Source organism: Chelonia mydas, chromosome 16 (assembly GCF_015237465.2).
Source record: "Chelonia mydas isolate rCheMyd1 chromosome 16, rCheMyd1.pri.v2, whole genome shotgun sequence".
NCBI classification, from domain to species: Eukaryota; Metazoa; Chordata; order Testudines; family Cheloniidae; genus Chelonia; species Chelonia mydas.
The window spans coordinates 14,659,197-14,682,399 of record NC_057857.1 but is presented as its reverse complement, the minus strand read 5'-3'; the positions used below and the strand labels follow the sequence as shown (position 1 = coordinate 14,682,399).

General features: G+C 51.5%; 1 protein-coding gene across 1 annotated transcript in view; it reads left to right on the top strand.

Moving 5' to 3' along the window:
* FIBCD1 (fibrinogen C domain containing 1) overlaps positions 1 to 23,203 on the top strand; it is a 42,762-nt gene that overhangs the window by 8,764 nt on the left and 10,795 nt on the right. The window contains exons 3-4 of the mRNA XM_037879927.2: positions 8,678 to 8,837; positions 12,229 to 12,365. Of these exons, the coding sequence (XP_037735855.1) occupies positions 8,678 to 8,837; positions 12,229 to 12,365 (297 nt within the window). The remainder of the gene's footprint in view (positions 1 to 8,677; positions 8,838 to 12,228; positions 12,366 to 23,203) is intronic.

Sequence of the window (23,203 nt, the reverse complement as noted above, 5' to 3'; positions counted from 1 at the left end):
TGACGAGCTGGCCATAACATTTCTCCAACTGCAGCTCTTCACTTCCTCTTCCGACTCCCCGAAACACCCTGCCCCCTCCTCTCGGTCACCTCCCCCCTTTGCAGAGTTACGCAGCCAGTTGCTGCTTTTCATCCCGGTGGCGTGGGACTCCAGAGAGCTGGGTTCTAATCTCACCTCTGCCACTGACCTGCTGGGTGACTGTGACACTCTGGAGGTTCACCCAGGCCAGTAAGGGATTGTGTCACTGCCTGCCCAGTAACCTGGGGGGCCTCCGTGCTGTGCAGCTTTGACTCAGAGCCCTGACACCAGCAGCCTGCTCACAACACAGTGGCCTCACCCTGGCTTCCACCAGCCTGGTTACTCCTTGCAGGGCGGCATCAACAGCCCCTCCAGGCCCAAGGCTCTCACATACTATCTTCCCTGCAGTGTCCAGTCCCTCTCGCTGGACACTCACAGAAGTTATGAAGTTCGCTGCCTCCAAAGCGACAGAGCCCACTCCAGCCTGGTAGTTACCTGAGGATTTCACCCTTCAATTTAACACAGTAGTTTTCGACCTGTGGTCTGGAGATCCTGGGGGTTTTAAGATTTCCTAAGAGGTCCCCACCTCCATTTAAAATGTTTTAGGGGTCCGCAAATGAAAAAAGGTTGAAAACCACTGGTTTAACACACAACACTGAGATGGTTCTCTAATAAAACAAGAATAAGTCTGTTAAAGAACAGAGATATAAGTGAAAACAGGTAAGGAAAAAAGACACAGGTGTGGTTACAAGTAAAACAAAATATCACTTGTTAGTCTAGTGACTAAAATATCACTTCAGTGAGTTACAATCTTTGTCTAAGCAGGGGTCTCACCCAGAGTCAGTTCCAGCTACTCTTGGTTTTCAGGTCAAGAAGATCCACCTCTCTTGAGCTCAAAGGGCTCTGCTCCCCCTGTGTCCCCTGGGTGATGGATGCCAAAATGGCCATCTGCCTTTGCTTATATTTCACAAAGTCTATTGTCTCAGTTTCAAGAGCCAGGAAGGCTTCCTGAGAGTGTAGGCCCCATCCCCTGGCATGATCGTTAAGCTGCCTTTCCCCTAGCTCATGTAGCTTGATGGCTTTGTTTACCTTATATGTAGATACACTACTCACTGTCTTCTGAGGTGTTACCTGGCTCAGTTTACACTGGAGGCAAAACAACATTCCGTTGTCTAGGACAGGCTGGGCTTATGCACTGCTTGCAAAACTCCTTTTCAGAACATTTCCATCATGCATCTGTAATTCTTTATACACCACTCACACATACATCACACAATACTACTACTGACCAGTGTGTTACCAATTTGGACACGATACCTCACATGAGGCTTTTTAGACACAGATTATGACAAGTGTGTTGTGGCAATGAGTGTGTCAGGCCTGATGTGAGTTATGGTACAGGATGCCCTCTGACAGTCGGCATTGGGGGGACTCCCTGGGTCAAAGTGAACTTGGGCAAATTCACCATTCTGTACCTCAGTTTCCCCATCCAAAAAAGAACCCTACACCTTGTGAAGGGCTACAAGATCGATAGCTGCAAGTTGCTCGGGGGTGTAACTGCTCTTTGCAAAGACGTCTGCTCTTCGTTTCCCCAAATCTCTTCTTTGCAGATCCCATTTGCTGAGCCTGTTAAGCTTCTCGTCGCTCTGCAGTCAGGGCGCGCCTGTTTTACGCTGTTGATGCCCATCCCTGAATGGAGGCCATGCCTATGACGAGCAGAGGAGCACGATCCTCTCTTTTGTTTTATGTAATACTCCAAGTGACAGCGCCCGCTCCGGGGCTGGCCTCTTTGTTCTGGAAAAGGTCCACATTGTTGCCTTCCAACGGTTTGGTTCTCCATTCTGACATGCAGGGATGAGGGGAGCCTTTTGCTGTGGCTACCCCTCATGCACCTCTTCTCTGGATAGAATCATAGACTTTAAGGTCAGAAGGGACCATTATGATCGTCTAGTCTGACCTCCTGTACAACGCAGGCCACGGGATCTCACCCACCAACACCTGTAACAAAGCCCTGAATTATGTCTGAGCTACTGAAGTCCTCAAATCGTGGTTTAAAGACTTCAAGGTGCAGAGAATCCTCCAGCAAGTGACCCGTATCCCACGCTGCAGAGGAAGGCGAAAAACCCCCAGGGCGTCTTCCAATCTGCCTGGAGGAAAATTCCTTCCCGACCCCAAATATGGTGATCAGCCAAACCCTGAGCATGTGGGCAAGATTCACCAGCCAGACACCCAGGAAAGAATTCTCTGGAGTAACTCAGATCCCACCCCATCTAACATCCCATCACAGGCCATTGGGCATATCTACCACTGGTAGTCGAGGATCAATTAATTGCCAAAATTAGGCTATCCCATCATACCATCTCCTCCATAAACTCATCAAGCTTTGTCTTGAAGCCAGATAGGTCTTTTGCCCCCACTGTTTCCCTTGGAAGGCTGTTCCAGAACTTCACTCCTCTGAGGGTTAGAAACCTTCGTCTTATTTCAAGTCTAAACTTCCCGATGGCCAGTTTATATCCATTTGTTCTTGTGTCCACATTTGTACTGAGCTTAAATAATTCTTCTCCCTCTCTGGTATTTATCCCTCTGATATAATTTAGAGAGAGCAATCACATCTCCTCTCAGCCTTCTTTTGGTTAGGCTAAACAAGCCAACCTCCTTGAGTCTCCTGTCATAAGACAGGTTTTCCATTCCTCGGATCATCCTAGCAGCCCTTCTCTGTACCTGTTCCAGTTTGAGTTCATCCTTCTTAAACATGGGAGACCAGAACTGCACAGAGTATTCCAGGTGAGGTCTCACCAGTGCCTTGTATAACGGTACTAACACCTCCTTATCTCTACTGGAAATACCTCGCCTGATGCATCCCAAGACCACATTAGCTTTTTTCACAATCACATTGGCAGCTCATAGTTATCCTGTGATCAACCAATACTCCGAGGTCTTTCTCCTCCTCAGTTACTTCCAAGTGATGCGTCCCCAGCTTATAACTAAAACTACTTGTTATTAATCCCTAAATGCATGACCTTGCACTTTTCACTATTAAATTTCATCCTATTACCATTACTCCAGTTTACAAGGTCATCCAGATCCTCCTGTATGATATCCCGGTCCCTCTCTGTATTGACAACACCTCCCAGCTTTGTGTCATCCGCAAACTTTATTAGCACATTCTCACTTTTTGTGCCGAGGTCAATAATAAAAAGATGAAATAAGATTGGTCCCAAAACCAATCTCTGAGGAACTCCACTGGTAACCTCCCTCCAGTCTGACAGTTCACCTTTTAGTGTCACCCGCTGTAGTCTCCCCTTTAACCAGTTCCTTATCCACCTTTCAATTTTCATTTTGACCCCCATCTTTTCCAATTTAGCTAATAATTCTCCAGGTGGCACCGTATCAAATGCCTTACTGAAATCGGGGTAAATTAGATCCACCGCATTCCCTTTGTCTAAAAAATCTGTTACCTTCTCAAAGAAGGAGATCAGGTTGGTTTGACACGATCTACCTTTTATCAAGCCATGTTGTATTTTGTCCCAATTACTATTGACCTCAATGTCCTTAACTACTTTCTCCTTCAAAATTTTTTCCAAGACCTTGCATACTACAGATGTCAAACTAACAGGCTGTAGTTACCCGGATTGCTTTTTTTACCTTTCTTAAAAATAGGAACTATGTTAGCAATTCTCCAGTCATACGGTACAACCCCTGAGTTTACAGATTGATTAAAAATTCTTGCTAACGGGCTTGCAATTTCATGTGCCAGTTCCTTTAATATTCTTGGATGAAGATTAACTGGGACCCCAGATTTAGTACCATTAAACTGTTCGAGTTTGGCTTCTACCTCGCATGTGGTAATATCTACCTCCAGATCCTCATTCCCATTTGTCATCCTACCGTTATCCCTAAGCTCCCCATTAGCCTCGTTAAAGACTGAGGCAAAGTATTTGTTTAGATATTGGGCCATGCCTAGATTATCCTTAACCTCCGCTCCATCCTCAGTGTTAAGTGGTCCCACTTCTTCTTTCTTTGTTTTCTTCTTATTTATATGGCTATAGAACCATTTACTATTGCTTTTAATTCCCTTTGCAAGGTCCACCTCTACATGGCTTTTGGCCTCTCTCACTTTATCCCTACATGTTCTGACCTCAGTAAGGTAGCTTTCCTTGCTAATCCCGCCCATCTTCCACTCCTTGTAGGCTTTCTGCTTTTTCTTAATCACCTCTCTGAGATGCTTGCTCATCCAGCTTGGTTTACAACCCCTGCCTATGAATTTTTTCCCCTTTCTTGGGATGCAGGCTTCCGATAGCTTCTGCAGCTTTGACTTGGAGTAATTCCAGGCATCCTCTGCCTTTAGATCCACAAGTTTTTCAGTCCAATCCACTTCCCTAACTAATTTCCTTACTTTTTTAAAGTTAGCCTTTTTGAAATAAAAAACCCTAGTCATGGATCTATTTTTGTTTACCCTTCCATTTAGTTTGAACTGAATTAGCTCATGATCACTCGAAGCAAGGTTGTCCCCTGCAATCATTTCTTCTATGAGGTCCTCACTGCTCAGCAAAACCAGATCTAAAATGGCATCCTCTCTTATCAGTTCCTTCAGACTTGGTGAAGGAATCCATCAGCTATCGTATCCAGGAAAATCTGAGCCCTATTATTATTACTAGCACTTGTCCTCCAGTCTATATCTGGAAAGTTAAAGTCTCCCATGTTCACAGAATTCCCATTAGTATTTACTTCTTTTAAATCATCAAAGAGGTCTCTATGCATATCCAGATCGGACCCCGGCGGTCTATAGCACACCCCAAGCACTATCCCAGGGGAGGCTCTAGTAGCTTTCTTCCCCAATGTGATTTTTGCCCAGACAGTCTCTGTCTTATCCATTCCATCACTTCTTATTTCTTTACAGTCTACCTCATCCTTGATATACAATGCTACTACACCACCTTTGCCTTTATTTCTGTCTTTCCTAAACAGCACAAACTCTTCAATACCTGTACTCCAGTCATGACGACTATTCCACCATTTTTCTGTTATCCCTATAACATCTGGTTTCACTTCCTGCACCAGTAGCTCTAGTTCCTCCATTTTGTTATCTAGGCTCCTCGCATTAGTGTACAAACATCTTAATTTTTGCCGTTTAGCTTCGCTCACATTCTTTACCCTATTGGGCACAGGCATTCTACCGCCAATATTACCTACTAGACTGGTATGTACACTGCCCTTCCTCCTTATGTCCGTCTCCTACCCACAGCTGTATGCTTTCTTACTTCGTTTTCTTCCCCCTCAAAGAGAATAACTGGCGTGGAGATTACCTGGACATCTCCCAACCATCTCCCCCGAATTCCTTTTTTAAAGCTCTCTTGATCAGTTCTGCCATCCTCCATCCTAGGAGTCTATTTCCCTCCTTACTCAGGTGAAGGCCATCCCGAGAGAACCGTCCTCTGTCCATGAATGCTTCCCAGTGGCCATACATCCCAAAGCCCTCCTTATAGTACCACTGCCTAAGCCATCTGTTGATAGTCATAATCTTGTCACACCTTTGTTGCCCTTCTCTAGGAACAGGAAGAATCCCACTGAAGATCACCTGAGCCTCGATTTCCTTTAGCATCTTCCCCAGCCTGGCATGGTCTCCCTTAATATGTTCCAGCGAGAATCTAGCCATATCATTTGTTCCCACATGAAGGATAATCAATGGATTCTTTCCCGCTCCCGTTAGGATCCTCTTCAGCCTCAGGTCCGCATCCTGTATCTTAGCACCCGGCAGACAGCACGCCCTTCTGTTCACTGGATCAGGTCTGGTTACAGGCCTGTCTATTCTTCTCAGTAATGAGTCCCCAATCACTTAGACCTGCCTTTTCCTGGTGATGGTGTGATTCTCCAGTCAATGCCCTGTTCCATCTGGCCTCATGTCCTCTCGATTCCTATTGTCCCTTGCAATCCTCTGCAACCCATCCCGTATCCTCCTGGGGCTCATATTTGGTGTTGTTATCTCCATTGACTCTTGCCCTCTTCCCATAGGACTATCTGCTCTTCTCTTTTTCCTTTCCCTCTCACCTTCAGTGACCACCTGCTGTGCCCCTTCTTCATTTTCCAGCTCTGCAAACCTGTTCCTGAGCTCTATTTCTCCTTCACTGCCCCGTCTTTTCCTCTGCCTGATTCTCTTAGTCAGATACTTCCACTGTCCACTTTCCTCACCCAGCAGTATCCCCTCAGGGTTCTTCGGTCCTGCTTCCATCTGCAAGTCTGAGCTTTTCCCTTCAGCCTCCTCATGGCTTCGCTCCATCATCCGCTCGAACCCCCTTCTAAACTCAACCAGAGTCTCCACCTGCATCTCCAATCCTCGGATCTTCTCTTCCGTCAGCTCTATCAGGCGGCACTTCATGCAGACGAAATTCTTTCCAGGTACCCCCTCCAGGATCATGTACATGCCACAGCTTCTACATCCAGTCATCTTCATTGTGTCTTCCACTACTTGGGTCACTACCATTGCTGCCTCTGTGTCTGTCATCGCCTTCCCACCTAAGTCCTGTTAGCCTGGGAAACACCAACCAAACCAAAACACCCACCCACAGACTTGGAGGGCACCTCTGCACGGCAGTGGTTAGGGGTGCTCACGCTAATGCTCTAAAAATAGCAGATAGTGCAGCTCAGGCTCTGAAGCCTGGGCTGGGGGACTTGAGAGCCCGCACTCTAGCCTGAGCCACACCTTTGAGCAGGAGGGGCCCCCTCTGTGAGGAGGAGAGGAGTTCAGGCTTCGTGGCTGATACTGGAGGGGGTGTTTGGTGGACACTTGTGTACTGCGCTCCTCCCTCCCCCAACTCACCCCACATTCTGTAAGCCACGAGCACTCTGACTTTCAGGACATTTAAAGCTTGCATTGGAGATTGGTGACCCAGTGTGGATAAAACAAGAAGTGGCCCAACTTCCTCCTCAAAGCCCAGCCCCAAAGAGAACATCTCAGGGTTTAAAAACTTTCCGCTACCTTTCATTTCTGCTCACGTCCCCGGGCAGCAGCTTGTCCTGGCACTGGCTGCCATTATGCTTGGCATGCGTCTGAGTTGTGCTTCCCATTGCAGGTTTCCACTTTGATTATCAGCCTCAAGCGAATTGCCACAGTTCCGCCCTAAAGCGTGGGGAGAGGGGGAAAGAAATCCAACATTAATTCCCTGTGGGACAGTAGGTAACTGCACATGCAAAGACACGACCCAAACATCCTAAAAACAAAATGGCCGACACCATGGGCACATCCTATTGGGAAGACCAGTTTCTTCCAGTTGGTGGCCAGATGCTGGAATGGACATGATGGAGCCCCCGTTCTGAATTGTGTCTCACTGTGCGTATGCATTTCCTCCAATATCTGTCCCACAGCGAAGCGGCTTCCTCCCACCTCTCCCTGCCCGCCCCCCCTCCACTTCTGAGCCAGAGGCTGAATGTCTTGTGCTGCTTGGGTCATTTCAGGGAAGGCCAAACATTTTGCAATCTGGCTGCAGTAGAGCACAGATATTTTTAAACTGACCGGGAATCCTCTCTCTCTCTCTTTTTTTTTTTTTTTTTCCCCTAAAGATGCCTTTTATCCCCCAAATGGCAGACACGGGGTCAGGAGCTACAGCAGGTCAGCGTTAATCTTTCAGATGTGCTGTGGGCTTGTCTGGTATTTGCCCTCGTCATTCGGCAGAGGCCAGGCCCCACTGAGTGAAGACAGAATAACTCCATTTGATAGCCTCAGTATTATTTTTAAGTGACATTAATGCCCTGATCCTGCTCTCAACAGAAGTTTTGCCAGGAGCTTCAATGGGAGCTTTCCCAAAGTTTGTTGGGGTTTGGATCGCGGCGCTCAGCCTGGGCCCGATTCTGTGCTCGATGCATTTTAAGGCAAAGTCTGGATTCTGCGTCAGCTGAATTCACCAAACAGATTTTGCACTGAAATGTAATATGAGCGCATCACTGACCTTTCTGCAGCCCTTTTCGTCCAGGAGTCACAGCACAGACAAGTCCTTTACATGTTCAAAGCACTGTCCAAACACTGATCAATGAAGCTTCCCAACCTCTTGTGTGAGGCAGGGGAGTGTTCATTATCCCTATTTTACAGATGGGGAAACTGAGGCACAGAGAGCTACGTGACGTATCCCTAGTTCACACAGTGAGTCTGAGCTGAATGTAGAACGAAGAAGTCCTGACTAACCATCAGACCACTGCCACTATGTACAGGAAATATAATCTGGGCTGAGACGCCAAGGTCCAGAGGATGGAAATGGAAGGTTTGGTAGATGTCATTCTACTGGCACTCAGTGTTTGCAGCCCCACTCCTCTTAGCCTGGCATTTGGGGTGAAGGCTCTCCCTGTTGGCAGTAGGAAGAATGGCTCCCAGATGTGGTCTGTGTCCCTGTTCCTAGGAGGGATGCCCCTATTGGCGGCAGAATCTCAGGGGTACAGTAGGTGAAGTGATTGCTCGGGGGCGGGGGCGGGGGGGAGGGAAGCACATTGAGACAGAGGGTGCTGTATGTAGAAGCGTAAGTGCACTATGTGAGGGGATTCACCCACTGGACCCGGCCAGGCTCAGCACCTGCCTTTGAGGGATGCATTCAACGCTGCTGCCCGCAGTCTCGGAAAGGGGTAAAGCCAGGAACTGGTGACTCAACAGATCGTTTGTCTTCTCCCCTCCCAGCTGCTCTCGGAGAGCCAGACCAACATGGCCCGGCTGGTGAGCTCTGTCAGCGACGTTCTGGACACACTGCAGAAGGATCGAGGCATGGCCAGGCCTCGGCTCAAAGCCGACTTGCAGAGATCTCCAGCCCGGGGAGCCCGGCCCCGGGGTTGTTCCAATGGTGAGACAGCCTCCTCCTCTTCTTTCCTGCACTTCAGGCCAATAAGCCTAGGCAGAGGGGAACAGAAGTGACATTACTATCGGCTTCCTCACAGCAAGGCCCAGACCATGCCAGCTGGGAACCGACAGCGTGGTCAGGGCAGTGCAGAGAGACTCACCCCACTTTGTAGTAGTCCAGCAAAGCCCAGCATTTCCCAGAGAGCTACTCTGGCTCCGTGACCCTGTTCTGCTGGGCAGTGGAGGCGTTCGGGGACACGGTGCACAGAGCGAGCCCATGAGCAATGTTCCAACCACAGAGCCATGGCCCAGGTGGCCTGTCATTGCTGGACACTGCAGCACTGGTGCCTACAACCATGGGCTCGTGAGCTGGATGGGCCTGGATCTCTCCTGTCCTCAGTCACCCAGGCAGAGAATATCCCACCTACAGCTCCCACATGGGGCGCTCAACCCAGCAGAGCACAGGGGAGTTTCTTTGCTGTGTCTGCATTAGCTGGCCAGATCCTGCAGAGAATGGGGGGGGATGTCCACACACAATCTGATTCTACCATTACGCACACGCGCGCACATGCACGCATGCCCAGTTCCACTCCCCAGCCCAAGACAGGGTGACCACACGCCCTGTTTTGGCCGGGACAGCCCCTTTTTTAAGCCCTGTCCCAGCCATCCTGACTTTTTTGACAAAAGTGGGCATTTGTTCCATTTGCTCTTGCCAACTTCATCAGTTGGCAAGAGCAAATGGGACAAGTGACCAGGGGAGGCAGGGCTCAGGGGGAGCGCAGGCAGGGCTCAAGAGAGCAGCGATGCCAGCCCCAGCCTCGTACGGGGGGCAGGCAGGGCACAGGCAAGCAGTAACACCAGCCCCGCCCGGGGAGGAGGGGCCAGGGCTTGGGTGAGCGGCTTGGGCCAGCCCCGTTGGGGAGGGGGGCAGAGGTGCCTCAGGCTAGGCCCATGCGGTGTCCTGTTTTTCCTTTGGAGAAATATGGTCACCCTGGCCCCAAGATCATCCGGAGATCCTCTGAAGCGCTCCTCCTCAGAGATGATAAAACCAAAGACCTAACTTCAAATCCCCCAAGGCCTCTGGGCCGGCTCCACAAACACAGTCACATAGTTGTCCAGAAATTACGCAAGCCCCTGGGGCAATGGAAAGCAGCTCCCCCCAACTCACACCCTCTTGCTGCTGGGCGCAGGTCCCTTTGCTGATAGGGAAGTGTAATCACCTTTAGCAAATCAAGCACCAGAAGGACCCAGGTGTCTCCTCTCTACTGCCTGCAGTGGAAAAATATTTCTGAGTCCTAGCTACCCCTGGAGCCCTTCTGTAAAGGTCCAGGCCACTTTACATGATGTGACACTTTACATAATGTGACACGTATCATGGCTGTGAGAAGCCCCAGTGGGGCTGCACATCGCATCACATATGCACCTGTACTGTAGGCATGGCCTATTATTAAGGTTGTTTGACACTTCCCCGATAAGGTCTGATTTTCAGTTGCTTAGAACTTTGGCAAACTTTAACCCTTTGGGCCAAAATTTTCCACGCCAGGTGTCGGCCTCAGGCTGAATTGTTTTGGAAAATTTCAACCTAAACAGTGGCGATGTTTTTGAGAATGAGTCTAAGGAAAATGTACACTGTGTTGCCTGTGTTAAAAAAAAATCCTGTTGACTTTTTCTTTGAAAAGCTCTGGCATCCTCCTGCTTTGCAGCAGATACATAAAATTTGGCAGGGGTTGGACCTTTGTGTCAGGCATGTGCCTTTTGCTGGCCCCATGAAAAGCTGCCAAAATTTGGCCAGGTTATAACCTTTTGAAATATAAGTTTGCACATGCTCTGTCGAGACTTCTTAGATTTTAGCAGCTAAATTCTCCAAAGAGTCTGTCCACACTGAGCATGCTCCATAATGCAATTTCCCTGCAATTGCTGCTCTAGTGCTGGTCCACACAAAGGTGACAGCCTACTACTCCTGTCGGTTACTCAGTTAGCTCAAGTGGCAGGTCTAGGCAGCAAATCTAACGGTTCTAACCCTGCCGATGAACCCTGTGAGTGTCAATATGATGCCACACAATGGAATTTGTCTTTTCGGTTTGCTTTAAAAAACAAAAAACTAGGAAATTTCACCCAACACAACTAAACTAAAAGACCATTATTAAGGTTGCAAAATCAAGCATTCAGACTTTAGGAAATCCCACAGTTAAGGTTGCCTGTGCAATGTCTGACATTGGGCACCCAAAATCAGGGCATACTCTGTGCCTCAGCTCCCCATCTATAAAATGGGGATAATACTACCCGCTTGCCTCACAGGGATGGTGTGAAAGTCAGCGAATGTTTGTGAAGCACATGGATTCTATGGTGATGAGCACTCCAGAAAATCTCAAGAGGAAGTTTATTCTGTTTTCACAGCAGGGTGAATAGTGTGCAATAAACAAGGCCTGGACCTCACGCTGAACAACAAAAAGAAAGATTGAATAGCTTCTCATTAAGTGTGTGCCATCCGTCCTGTGCACGTAATGAGGCAGAGAGGTCCTATGGAAAAAATACATGCTTATGTAATTAAAGACCCTATCATACTGTGTATACACAAGGGGGTCAAATTAAGGACACCCAGGCAGCTTTAATTCTGGTGTTTCCTAACGCTGGAGCACTTGACTTTGCAATCTTACTAGTGTTCTTTTCGCCGAGTGGTTGGCCTATAGTATACAGGGCCATGCAAAGGATGGCCGTTCTGTTTCGGGAAGGATTTCGAGCATTTGAACTTTGGCTTTGTTCCGAATCAGACTGAAAACTTAGAAATCCTCGAAGGAAAATTCCCCCTCCCCCCAAAAAAATTCAATTTGGGTTTCTCAAAATGTTTCAATTTAAATTTCAACTTTAATTTTATATTTAAATTGCATCCGTGCCAACAAACACACTGATACTGTGTGTGCTATACATATACACTGTGTGTATACCCCCTACCCCCCCATCTAGCTACACTGCACTTCCTGCAGGCGCCCCCTCTCCAGTGCAATACATAAACCCACACTAGCTATGGGAGCAAGCAGCCCCTTCCACTGCACTCATCTGCCTGGCAGGGAGGCCTCGGTGACATGGTGCTGGGAGAGGGGAGAGTGCATATGGTGGGTTAACCATAGCTTTCCAGCAGGGAGGCCAGCAGGCTCCCTCTCGGAGCCTTATTACTGCCACAGACGGTCCCTAGAAGCCACTGAGACCTCAGCTAGGACGCTGCTTGCCCCGAGCCTAGGAGGAAAGAGAATGAGATGAGAGGGGGCTGAGTGGGCCGTGAGCAGCCAATTAGATCAGGCAGTGGGGGTGAGAGCCAGAAACCAACCGCGAGGCTCTAATTTAAACAATTAATTAGCCTTGCGTTGCTCTCCCTTCCCTCCCATGCCACGCTCCAGGCTCGCGGCCCCGGGACTGCTTTGACATCTACTTGAGCGGACAACAAGAGGACGGCATTTACTCCATCTTCCCCACTCATTATCCCTCAGGCTTCCAGGTCTACTGTGACATGACGACGGAGGGAGGCGGGTGGACGGTAAGTTGGTTGCCTGCATTGCTGAGTCGCTCTGACATAGGAAACGGCACTCATTAAGGCACAACTCTGCCAGCCTCTGAGATACCCTGTCAAGCAATGGCCCATGACCTTGCACGGTGGGGTGGGAGCAACAGCACAGAACAGATCCCAAGGGCTGTGCCCAGTGGAGAACAGAGAAGGCGGTTCCCTGAGCTTCAGCTGGACATCTGCTGCTGGTGCATGGGGGCACAGTGCCAGCACAGCACCAAAGGTAGACCGATGGTGCTGATCGGTGGCGGGGCTCTGTGAGGTTCAGGAGTTGGGTTCAGCTGTACACCAAAGGCCCTGTTGTCTTGCCTGGGTTTAGAAGTCACTCGGAGTTACTCAGTTCCCAAGGTGGGAGCGTAGGGCTTTGTGCAGTTGGGCAGCCCATCCATATCCAGCTCTATTGCATGGACCCAGTGGGGCTGGACATCTCAGTAGAACAACCCAGGCACCCCTCCTGGTATCTCCTGCCCTCGGTCAGCCCAAAGACAATCCTACACCAAACTCTCCCCTGCTGTTCCAACTCATGAGATCTGGGTTCAAATCCCAGCTCTGCACCAGACTGCTTCTGGGACTTGGGAAAGTTGCTGCATCTCTCTGTTCCTTAGCTTCCCTGTCAGTGAAAGGAGGGCCATATTTCCTTCCTGCCAGCCTGCATCTGTCTCATCTTGGTAGGAGGCAAGCTCTTCGGGGCAGGGGCTGGCTGTTAGGGTATGTCTACACTGCAGTTAGACACCCATGGCTGGCCTGTGTCAGCTGATTCAGGCTCGTGGTGTAGTGTAGACGTTCTGACTCTGGCTGCAGCCCAAGCTCTGGGACCCTCCCACCTCAAAGGGTCCTAGAGTGATGTACACTGCAATTAAATAGCCTCTTAGCCTGAGCCCCGTGAATCTGAGCCAGCTGGCATGGGCTAGCTATGGGTTTTTAATTGCAGTGTAGACATACTCTAGCAAAGTGGAGTCCTGATCTCCAATGGGGCTGGTGTAATCCAGAGTGAGTAATCAGCTGCAATGCAGCGCTTGGAGGAGGGCAGGAAAGAGGGGGAGCAGCTGGACACTGTTGCCATTGCACAGATTGGGGGTTATATTCTGCCCTGTAGCCACATAAACACAAAGAGCAGCAGGAGGACACCAGGCGTTAAGTGGCCAGCCCAGGCGACGGAGTCACGACTCCTGGGTTCCATTCCCAGCTCTGCCGGGCTGGCTGAGCGTGGGCGAGTACCTTCCCATCTCTGTGCCTCGTTTACCCCGCTGTAACGTGGCCATGACGGTTCGCGTGCCTCGCGGGGCCGGCCTGTCTGAAAAGTGCTTTGCCACTCTCTGATGGGGGGCACAAAGTAGGATCAGCTGAGACACACTGAAGAGTCTCGAACAGTCCCTTCTCCACAGCCCCCGGCATGGCAGGGCCAGGACTGTGCCAACTGACAGAGAAGGGTTGGGTGGTGCAGGGCGCACACTCCCGTGGCGGGACCCCGGAGGCAGGAGAGGCTGGCAAAGCAAGTGTAGGGTGAGGTGAAATGATTGATCAGGAGGGATGGAAGAGGGAAAGCAGAGGTGAGGAGAGACAGAAGGGATGTTCTCGCTTAACAAGCACCTCTCAGCACTCTTGCTGTTTGCGTAGCCAGCTTGCGGTGGGGGGGGGGGAGAGATCCAGAACCCCCTCCCTTTTAGGGCTCCAGAGGTTTCTGAGAGAGCACGAGCAGGAGAAGAGGGGGTGGGCAGCGATCGGGTGTGGAACAGAGAGTGGCCAGCGGAGAAGGGATGCAGACAGGCTTGGGGGAGAAAAAGGGAGGTGCAGCCAAGAGCTGGCAGCCTCAGGCAAAAGGGTCAGTGAGGAATCCTGATTGGACGTAGCTCTTTCCTTTGGATCGATGGAGCTGAGGCCTCGATTCCATAAAGCATCAGGATAAATTTGCAACAATGCCTGTTGCAAGAGCCCGTGACGGCTGAACGTTAACAGCCGCTCTCCCTCCATCAGATCCAATCTGCCTCAGCACCATCCCGACACCACTTGAAATCAGAGACCAGCCAATGGGAACTGGTGGGAGACTCACTCCTGGGCTATTTTTCCCTTCTCTGGAAAAGGAGCACGGAGAAAGCCTGGCCCCAGGACCCATCCGTTCTCCTCACTCCTAGCTCCACTCGCCTGGCCTTCAAAACTCACCCTTCATAGGGTCACCACTGCCCGGAGCTGGTCCAGCTTTCTCTGGCATGCTGAGGGGCCCAGAGATGGCGCCACTTTCTCCACGATGGGGGGCTTTGTCCCACAGCCCCCCATACTTAGCCCTGCCTTCCCTGACACCCCGAGGGACCTGTGACACTGCCCAAAGCAGGCCCCACATTCCCCATCACCTTGAGGGGGCCAACCCCACTGCCCAGAGCAGACACTACCCTCCCATGACCTGAACACACTAAGGGCTTGTCTACACAGTGACATTTACTGGCATCACTCCACTGGTCAGATTATGTACATGAACCAGTAAAATGCCAATAAATTTCCCCTGGAGACACGCTGAGAGACAGGGCCAAGGATTCCTGGTTCACCCGTCCCCCACACACTACTTGTCAATAGGGGGGCACTGGGGGACGGATGGCCTGCCTGGCTCAGACAGGGCAAGATTTCACTCAGAGCCAGTGTGGGGAAGCAAGCCCCCTGGAGGCAGCACTACTGGCTGATGCAGGCTCCTGGCCACCCCACGGCTCAGCTGGCCCTGCACTAACTGCCGAAGACTCTCCTCACCCCATCCGCTGACTTATTGTCTTTATGGAGTGTGACACGAAGGCCACCTAATCCCAACAGCGTGCAGCTGCCAATGACATGGAGCCGGCCAGCTACAGGAGTCAGTAGGGAGGGACCTTGGAAAGGGCACACGAGGGGAGGGCAGTGAGACTCAGCCGGGGGTCAGGCGAGGCAAGGCTGCCCTCACCCCTGGCTGTGAGGTGAGGAAGGAGGCCAGTAGGGGAGACACCACAGCACGTCCCCAGGCTGAGACTGCCCTGGAGGGGCCTGAAAATCCTGGCCTGGCCTTCCCCGAGTGCCTCCTCACCCAGCCTGTGAGGACAGCCAGGGCTTCCCCAGGTGTGAAGTGGCACCTGCCCAAGATGACGCATTACTCGGGGAAAGCTTAAGGCAACCCAGAAGAGGCATGCTGAGGCCAGGAGATCTGTCTCCGAGACAGGCTGCGGGGCACGCTGCAGCTGGGAGCGCCTCGGGTTGGACTGGTGGGGGCTGCGCCCTGGCTGGTGGGAGAACCGGCCGAGTCTGGGCCGTGCCCGTTAGGTTACGCTCGGCTGGTGAGCCAGCCCCTTGGAACCGGGCTGTGAAATGCCCCCCCCCCGCCCCCAGCTGGGTGCTGGAGGAAATAAACCCCCAGGATCTGATGCCTGTAAGGAGCTTTCAGCAATGGGGGAGGGGAAGGGGCTTAGCTGCTCTGCTGTGAAGAGACCAAAGCGGTTTGCAGTGTGCGTGGCAAGTGCCTGGCTCCTCTGGGGAGCCCAGGCCATACAGTGGCCATCAGCCTGGGCTCTGAGTGCAGATCACAGAGGAGGGCCACTACCATCGTGCCATTGGGGGTACAGAGGGTGAAACTGAGGCACGGAGCAGGCAGGCCTGACTTTCAGAGATGCTGAGAACACACTACCCCACTTAAAGTCAGGGGGAGCTGCAAGTTCTCCACACCCATGGGGATCAGGCCAAGGGGCTTACCCAACCTCACACAGCCAGGAGGAGAACCCAGGAGTCCTGACCACTGCACTCATCATCTATTAACTGAACCACACTGCCCGGTAATATAACCCCCAACCACATGGTCGGGGTGGATCCCGGGGGCTCCTGAAAGGGAAGCAGGGGAGCCAGATTTTCAAGAAGAGTTCGGCACCCAACCTGCACCCTGTGTGCTGAGCTCTGCTGAGGATCCCTGCCCAAGAGCCACGTTCCTGTCAGCTGGGAGTCAGAGACAGGCAGTGCCAGGGTTTGGCAGGGTCCGTGGCAGAGGCCGGACTGTTCCACTAAACACGAGATGTTGGTGCATCTGCCTGGTGGGGCGCTGGGTGGGAAATGGGAAACTCCTCGGTCTCCCCACCGTGGAGGGAGAAGGCTTGGGAAGGGGGTGAAGAGATTGAGGGGGATTCCCTAAGGAGAACTGTGCGTGAGGCCCCCAGACTCTGGCTGTCAGCCCTGGCTCCTGGGGGAGCCGCCGCCTACCGGGTGGGATGAGAGGATTAGCCAAAGGCCGTCTCCAAGGCCGTCCCAGTCAGCGGGACCGGGGCTGAGCTGGATACTCAGCGCTGAGGGAGCTGAAGAAAATGATTTAGCGTCAGGCTGCATCAGAGCTTCTGTGCCTGCGCCGAGTACCTCAGAGGGCCAGGCCAGCAGCGAGACAGCATGGCCCTGCCCTGGGGCCAGCAGCGACCGGAGGCACGGCCCCGGGCAGCAATCCCTGAACAGCCCTGCTCTCAGGGAAACGCCTGAGATGGAGCAAGCTCTGCTCGTGGGAGCAGGAAGGCCCCAATCCTGCAATTAGAACCTCATGGCTGGCAGGATCGGGACCTGCCCTGGCACTGACCACTACCATGGTCTGTGCCAGTGGGGAGAGGAGAGACCAGCATTCACTACCCCTTGGGAGGAAGTTTTGTCTTGTGGTTAGAGCAAGGGACTGGGAACCAAGACTCTGGGGTTCGCTCTGCCATTGACACGTTGGGTGGCCTTGGGCAAGGCATGGCCCCTCTCTGTGCCTCAATTTCCCCATCTGGGGCTATCCCTACTTGGCTATTGAAGGTTACTGAACTTTGCACACTGCTAGTATCAGTGGCTCAGGGATGAAAGAGGTGTCAGGCTCAGCTGGAAGCAGGGGGGCAACGTGTGGGGGCGTTGGGTCCTTGGGGTGTTGAGTCACGGAGGCTGCAGTAAAGTCATAGGCATCACTTGGAGTCATGCAGCCTGGGATTGATTTTTTTAAGCTATTCCTTTTGACATGTGGGGATATTTGCATATGGGTGGGTGGACGTGCTGGCAGTGGCTGAACCAGTTTCACTGGAGAGCTGTTGAGCTAAGCCCGGGGTCGCATGCAAGGCTCAGAGACAAAGACCAGGCCAGCAAAGAAATTGGATTCCTCCAAGGCCCTAGCCACCCAGGCATACTAGTCAGCACATCTCAAGGACATCAGGGCAGGGGGCAGGCCAGACTAGAGGGGGAAACCAATCCCAGCCCATGAGTCCAGGCCAGGGGCTTTCACACTGTTATCACTGCCTTCCAATGGCTCCTGGGCTCCTTACCTGCTACAGCCCAGTCGGTGCCGGTGCTGACCTGGTGTCTGACTGGAGAAAGAGGCTCCCCTGCTGCCTTCTGCCATGTGTCTGGTCAGATGTATAGGGCATGGAGGCCAAATAACTCGCAACCTGCAGCACAGTGGGTCAGATTTACAGCGGGAAAAGGGAGTGAATGCTGGTAGGGTGGCCTAGTGGGTACAGCACTGAACTGGGATTCAGGAGACCTGGGTTCTTACTCCTGGCTCTGCCACTGACCTGCTGGGTGACCTTCAGCAAGTCACGTGCCTGCCCTGTGTCTCAGTTTCTCCTTCATCTTCCCTGTTTAAGTTATACTCTCTGCAGGCCAGGTGTGTCCATCCCCTAGGACTGTGAGGTCCCAACCTCTGCTGGGGCATCTGAGTGCTACTGTAATAACAGTTAATAATGAGGATTAAAACATATTCTAAAAGGGCACCTGCCGGAGGGGAGAGGCCCAAACTTCTCCTGGCTGCAGTAGGAGCAAGGTATTTATGAATCCCAAATTCAGGTGGACTCCATATTGTTCTCTCTTTAATGGCCCATCAGCCATTGCCTTCTCTCACACAACCTCTTTGGGTGTCCCGGGCCCAGAGCTCTCTTCTCTGACTGGTGCAGATTGGAACTGGAATGTGAGATTTCTTATCTGAGTGTGGGGCTTAATCGTTTTCACACTCTCTGCAAGGTAGCATTGCACTTACCTGCATTTAATGTCTGCACCAGGCTCCTGGCAGGAAGTACGTTACCGGCTGACCCAAATCCTACTGCCTGGGCAGGTGACATCCCTCCACACCTTTGATTAACACCTCCTGTCATTTAGTGGAGTAACAATCGTAAGGAGGGTATCCAAGCAGGCCTTCAGAAAACCGGGCTGCTACTTACTTCCTGCCTTGGAAGCCTTTGCAAATTCTCTGTGAGCACCAGGGCTCCTTTAGGGCAAGGGCTTCAGAGGAGAGCCTGCAGCTCAGGACTGCTCTGTATCCCAAAGCAAACAAAGGCAGGCTGGTGTCAGAGACTTGGCCACACGGTGCACGGGGGAAGGGCCCAGAATGGCAGTGTGTGGTCTGGGACTCCGTCAAATCCATTTCTAGCACACCGTCACTCCACCTGCCTGACCCGGAGAGCGCTGGGCACGGACCAAAACTAATCAACCCCACCCCAGATTCAAGCGATGAGGAAGGGGACCCGGTTTGGATGGAGAGGGAGTCCCCACACCCAGGGATGCTGGGCATTGCTGTGCTGCCAATGGTTTGGGGCATGGTGATTTATTTATCTCGCTGTCCTTTGCCCGGGCCCCGCTACAGCCCCCAGGGATGGTGCTTTGCGCACCAGTAACTCTACAGTGACAATCGAAAGGCGAATGACTCCAGGCAGAGAGGGTGACGGTAAGCAGGAAAGATAAATATTTCAGCTCTGACTTTAATGGGAAGGGGAACAAATCCTTTTTGCTTAAGAGGGGGAGATCCATATTTTATGAGCTGGAGAAGAGCAGCGATGGAGCTGCTGAAGCTACAGCAAATACTATGCTCCCCCACCCCCCTTGGCTTGTTTGCTGCCTGCCTGCCTCAGGCTGGAGAGACCTAGAGCAACAGCATTCCCCCACACCTGCCCCATCTCTCCCACATGCCTCAGCCTGCTATCTCCCCTCTCCCCGGCTAGATTTCCACCACTCTCCTCAGCCCCCTGCTCTGGCTTCAGCTGCAGGGCAGCCGAACCCTCTCCTCACTAGGCTAGGAGCGGACATCTCAGCCCCTGAATTCAGACACAGGAATCCTCAGTTCTGGGTACATCAGCCAGCCAGATGCTGTTCCTCTCCTCGCTCTGTGCCCCACCCCATGGCCCGCACACCCCCACAGGCAACACCTCACCCGAGAAGGCTCGCTGTGATCTATGCTCTCACGGCAGAGACCAGCATGGACCCAACCACAAGCAGGGCAATGGACTAATACTCTGCACTCAAGTAGCCTGTGTCATGTAAGGATCTCAAAGTGGGGGGGAAACCGAGGCACTGAGTGGGGACATGGCCAGTGGCCGAAGCAGGATTCCCTTTCCCCTACTCCAACCATTAGAAACTCTCCCCAGTCCCCTGCCCCAACCAGCAGCGACTCCTGCTCTGATCCACAATAGAACCTAGGAGTTCCTGCTTCTAGCCCCTTGCTCTGGCCACTAGGCCTCAGCACCAGCTGTCCCCACCGCGGCAATGAACCCTGCTCAGGAGGATCAGGAAGGTGTGTTGATACCCACCGTGGTGTTTCTTGAGAGAACTCTGCATGTCGCTAAGCTGCCAGAGCATCTCTCTAATCGCCAAGCCCTCCTGGGGCCCTGAGCTGGTGAAGATGGGCCCCTCGCTGCCCTGAGCAGCGCACAGACAACTGGCCTAGTTACAAGTTAAGGTCAAAGCAGCTTAAAGGGGAGCCTCATGGCTGCCTCTGCCCCTGCCCTGCTCCCTCCCTCCGCGCACAGGATCATGGCAGCCAATCGGAGCCAGCATCCCTCCTGGAAATCAGCTTTGGGCCCTTTCCAGCCAAGCGGCCTCCTCCCGTCAGCTGAGTCCAACGAAAGCCCTTTTAAAAGGGCTTAACTGCAGCTTCTCAAGTGCTCAGTGCAAGGATAAAAATTAAGGCTCTAATTCTAGAAGGTAAGTACAGCATGGATCAGAGGGAGCGCTGGCCACCTCTTCCATGCAGCACCCCCACCCCCACGCCTGCCATAAGCTACCCTTAAGTCGGGACAGCAGACCTCTGCCAAATGCTTGCTTGCAGGGTCTTGCTGGAGAAGCCTGTGCAGGGGGTGATGCACACCAGTGGTGCTGTATCAATGCTGCCAGAAACATGGCCAGATCAGCTGGCTGAAGTTACCCATCTGCTCAGGGTGAGCCCTGAGGGAGTGCACAGGAGCTGGGTGTGCAGCTAATGGCAGAAATGCCCAGCATTAACCCAATCAGCAGGCACTGCTGGGGCACCCTTCATCCGAGGGCCAGACTCCCTGCCAAGTGACCCCGATGGCCATCCGGAGGGACTCTGGATTTACACCAGGGCATGCAAGGGTACAATCTGATCTCGCATCTCAACCCACCCCATAGAGAAGGGCAGCTACATCCCCATTCAACAGATGTGGAAGCTCTAAACTCATAGACTTTAGGGCCAGAGGGACCCTCGTGATTAGCTAGTCTGACCCCCATGCACATCGCAGGCCACAGAACTTTACCCACCCACTCCTGTAACAGACCCCTAACCTCTGGCTGAGTTACTGAAGTCCTCAAACCATGGTTTAAACTTCAAGTTACAGAGAATCCACCATTTACACTAGTTTAAACCTACAAGTGACCCATGTCCCTTGCTGCAGAGGAAGGCGAAAACCCCCCAGCGTCTCTTCCAATCTGACCCAAGGGAAAATTCCTTCCCGATCCCAAATATAGTGATCAGTTAGACCCTAGGCATGTGGGCAAGACTCACCAGCCAGACACCAGGAAAAAATTCTCTGTAGTAACTCAGAGCCCTCCCCAGCTAGTGTCCCATCACCAGCCGTTGGAGATATTTGCTGCTAGCAGTCGCAGATTGGCTACCTGCCATTGTAAGCAGTCTAATTATACCACCCCCTCCATAAACTTATCACGCTCAGTCTTGAAGCCAGTTAGTTTTTTTGCCCCAGGGCTGTTCCAGAACTTCACTCCTCTGATGGTTCGAAACCTTTGCCTAATTTCAAGCCTAAACTTGTGGATGACCAGTTTATATCCATTTGTTCGTGTCCACCTTGGCACTTAACTTAAATAACACCTCCCCTCCCTGGCATTATCCCTGTGATGTATTTAGAGAGTAGGGGCCAACTCACCATTGTGCCAAGGCCTCTTTATGCCATGCTGATGGGAACACCCCCCTGCACAAAGGGGTTTGGCTCACTGGTGTCTGACTACTGGACAGTACTGGCCTTGGGGAGGGAGGGGGAGGCCCTGCCAGAGTGCACTGCTACAGGGAGTCACATGAAGCAAAGCCTAAGTTAGAGCAACCCCGGGGCTGCTCTAACTAATATCATGGGACCATGCCATCCCCAGGCTGTGGGAGTGGATAGGTGACTTGAAACCCCCTTTGTCCCTCCCTGCTCCATTCCTGCACTTCACACCTTGACACACCAATACAGAAGTGGAATACACAGAGTTTCACTGACTTGCCTGAGATCACCCAGGAAGTGAACACAGGGATCCAGACCTATGCTTTAACCTCCAGACCTCACTGCATCTAGGCCAGATTTCCAGAAGTGCTGAGAGCCCACGCCTCCCAGTGACCTCAGCTGATGTTGTGGGCACTCAGCACTTTTGGAAGTCAGGCCTCCTTTGGTTCTCCTCCAGACAGACTTTGAGAAAGTAACAGATTTTTTAGACAAAGGAAACACAGTGGATCTAATTTACCTAGATTTCAGTAAGGCATTTGATTCGGTGCCACATGGGGAATTATTGGTTAAATTGGAAAAGATGGTGATCAATATAAAAACTGAAAGGTGGATAAGGAATTGGTTAAAGGGCAGACTACAGCGGGTCATACTGAAAGGTGAACTGTCAGGCTGGAGGGAGGTTACCGGTGGAGTTCCTCAGGGATCGCTTTGGGGACCAATCTTTTTATTACTGATCTCGGCACAAAAAGTGGGAGTGTGCTAATAAAGTTTGCGGATCATACAAAGCTGGGAGGTATTGCCAATTTAGAGAAGAACTGGGATATCATACAGGCGGATATGGATGACCTTGTAAACTGGAGTAATAGTAATAGGATGAAATTTAATAGTGAGAAGTGTAAGGTCATGCATTTAGGGATTAATAACAAGAATTTTAGTTATAAGCTGGGGACGCATCAATTAGAAGTAATGGAGGAGGAGAAGGACCTTGGAGTATTGGTTGACCACTGGATGATTATGAGCCGCCAATGTGATATGGCCGTGAAAAAAGCTAATGCGGTCTTGGGATGCATCAGGAGAGGTATTTCCAGTAGAGATAAGGAGGTGTTAGTACCGTTATACAAGGCACTGGTGAGACCTCACTTGAAATACTGTGTGCAGTTCTGGTCTCCCATGTTTAAGAAGGATGAATTCAAACTGGAACAGGTACAGAGAAGGGCTACTAGGATGATCCGAGGAATGGAAAACTTGTCTTACGACAGGAGACTCAAGGAGGTTGGCTTGTTTAGCCTAACCAAAAGAAGGCTGAGAGGAGATGTGACTGCTATCTATAAATATATCAGAGGGATAAATACCAGAGAGGGAGAGGAATTATTTAAGCTCAGTACCAATGTGGACACAAGAACAAATGGATATAAACTGGCCATCGGGAAGTTTAGACTTGAAATTAGACAAAGGTTTCTAACGATCAGAGGAGTGAAGTTCTGGAACAGCCTTCCAAGGGAAACAGTGGGGGCAAAAAGACCTATCTGGCTTCAAGACAAAGCTTGATGAGTTTATGGAGGAGATGGTATGATGGGATAACATGATTTTGGCAATTAATTGATCATTAACTATTCATGGTAAATAGGCCCAATGGCCTGTGAT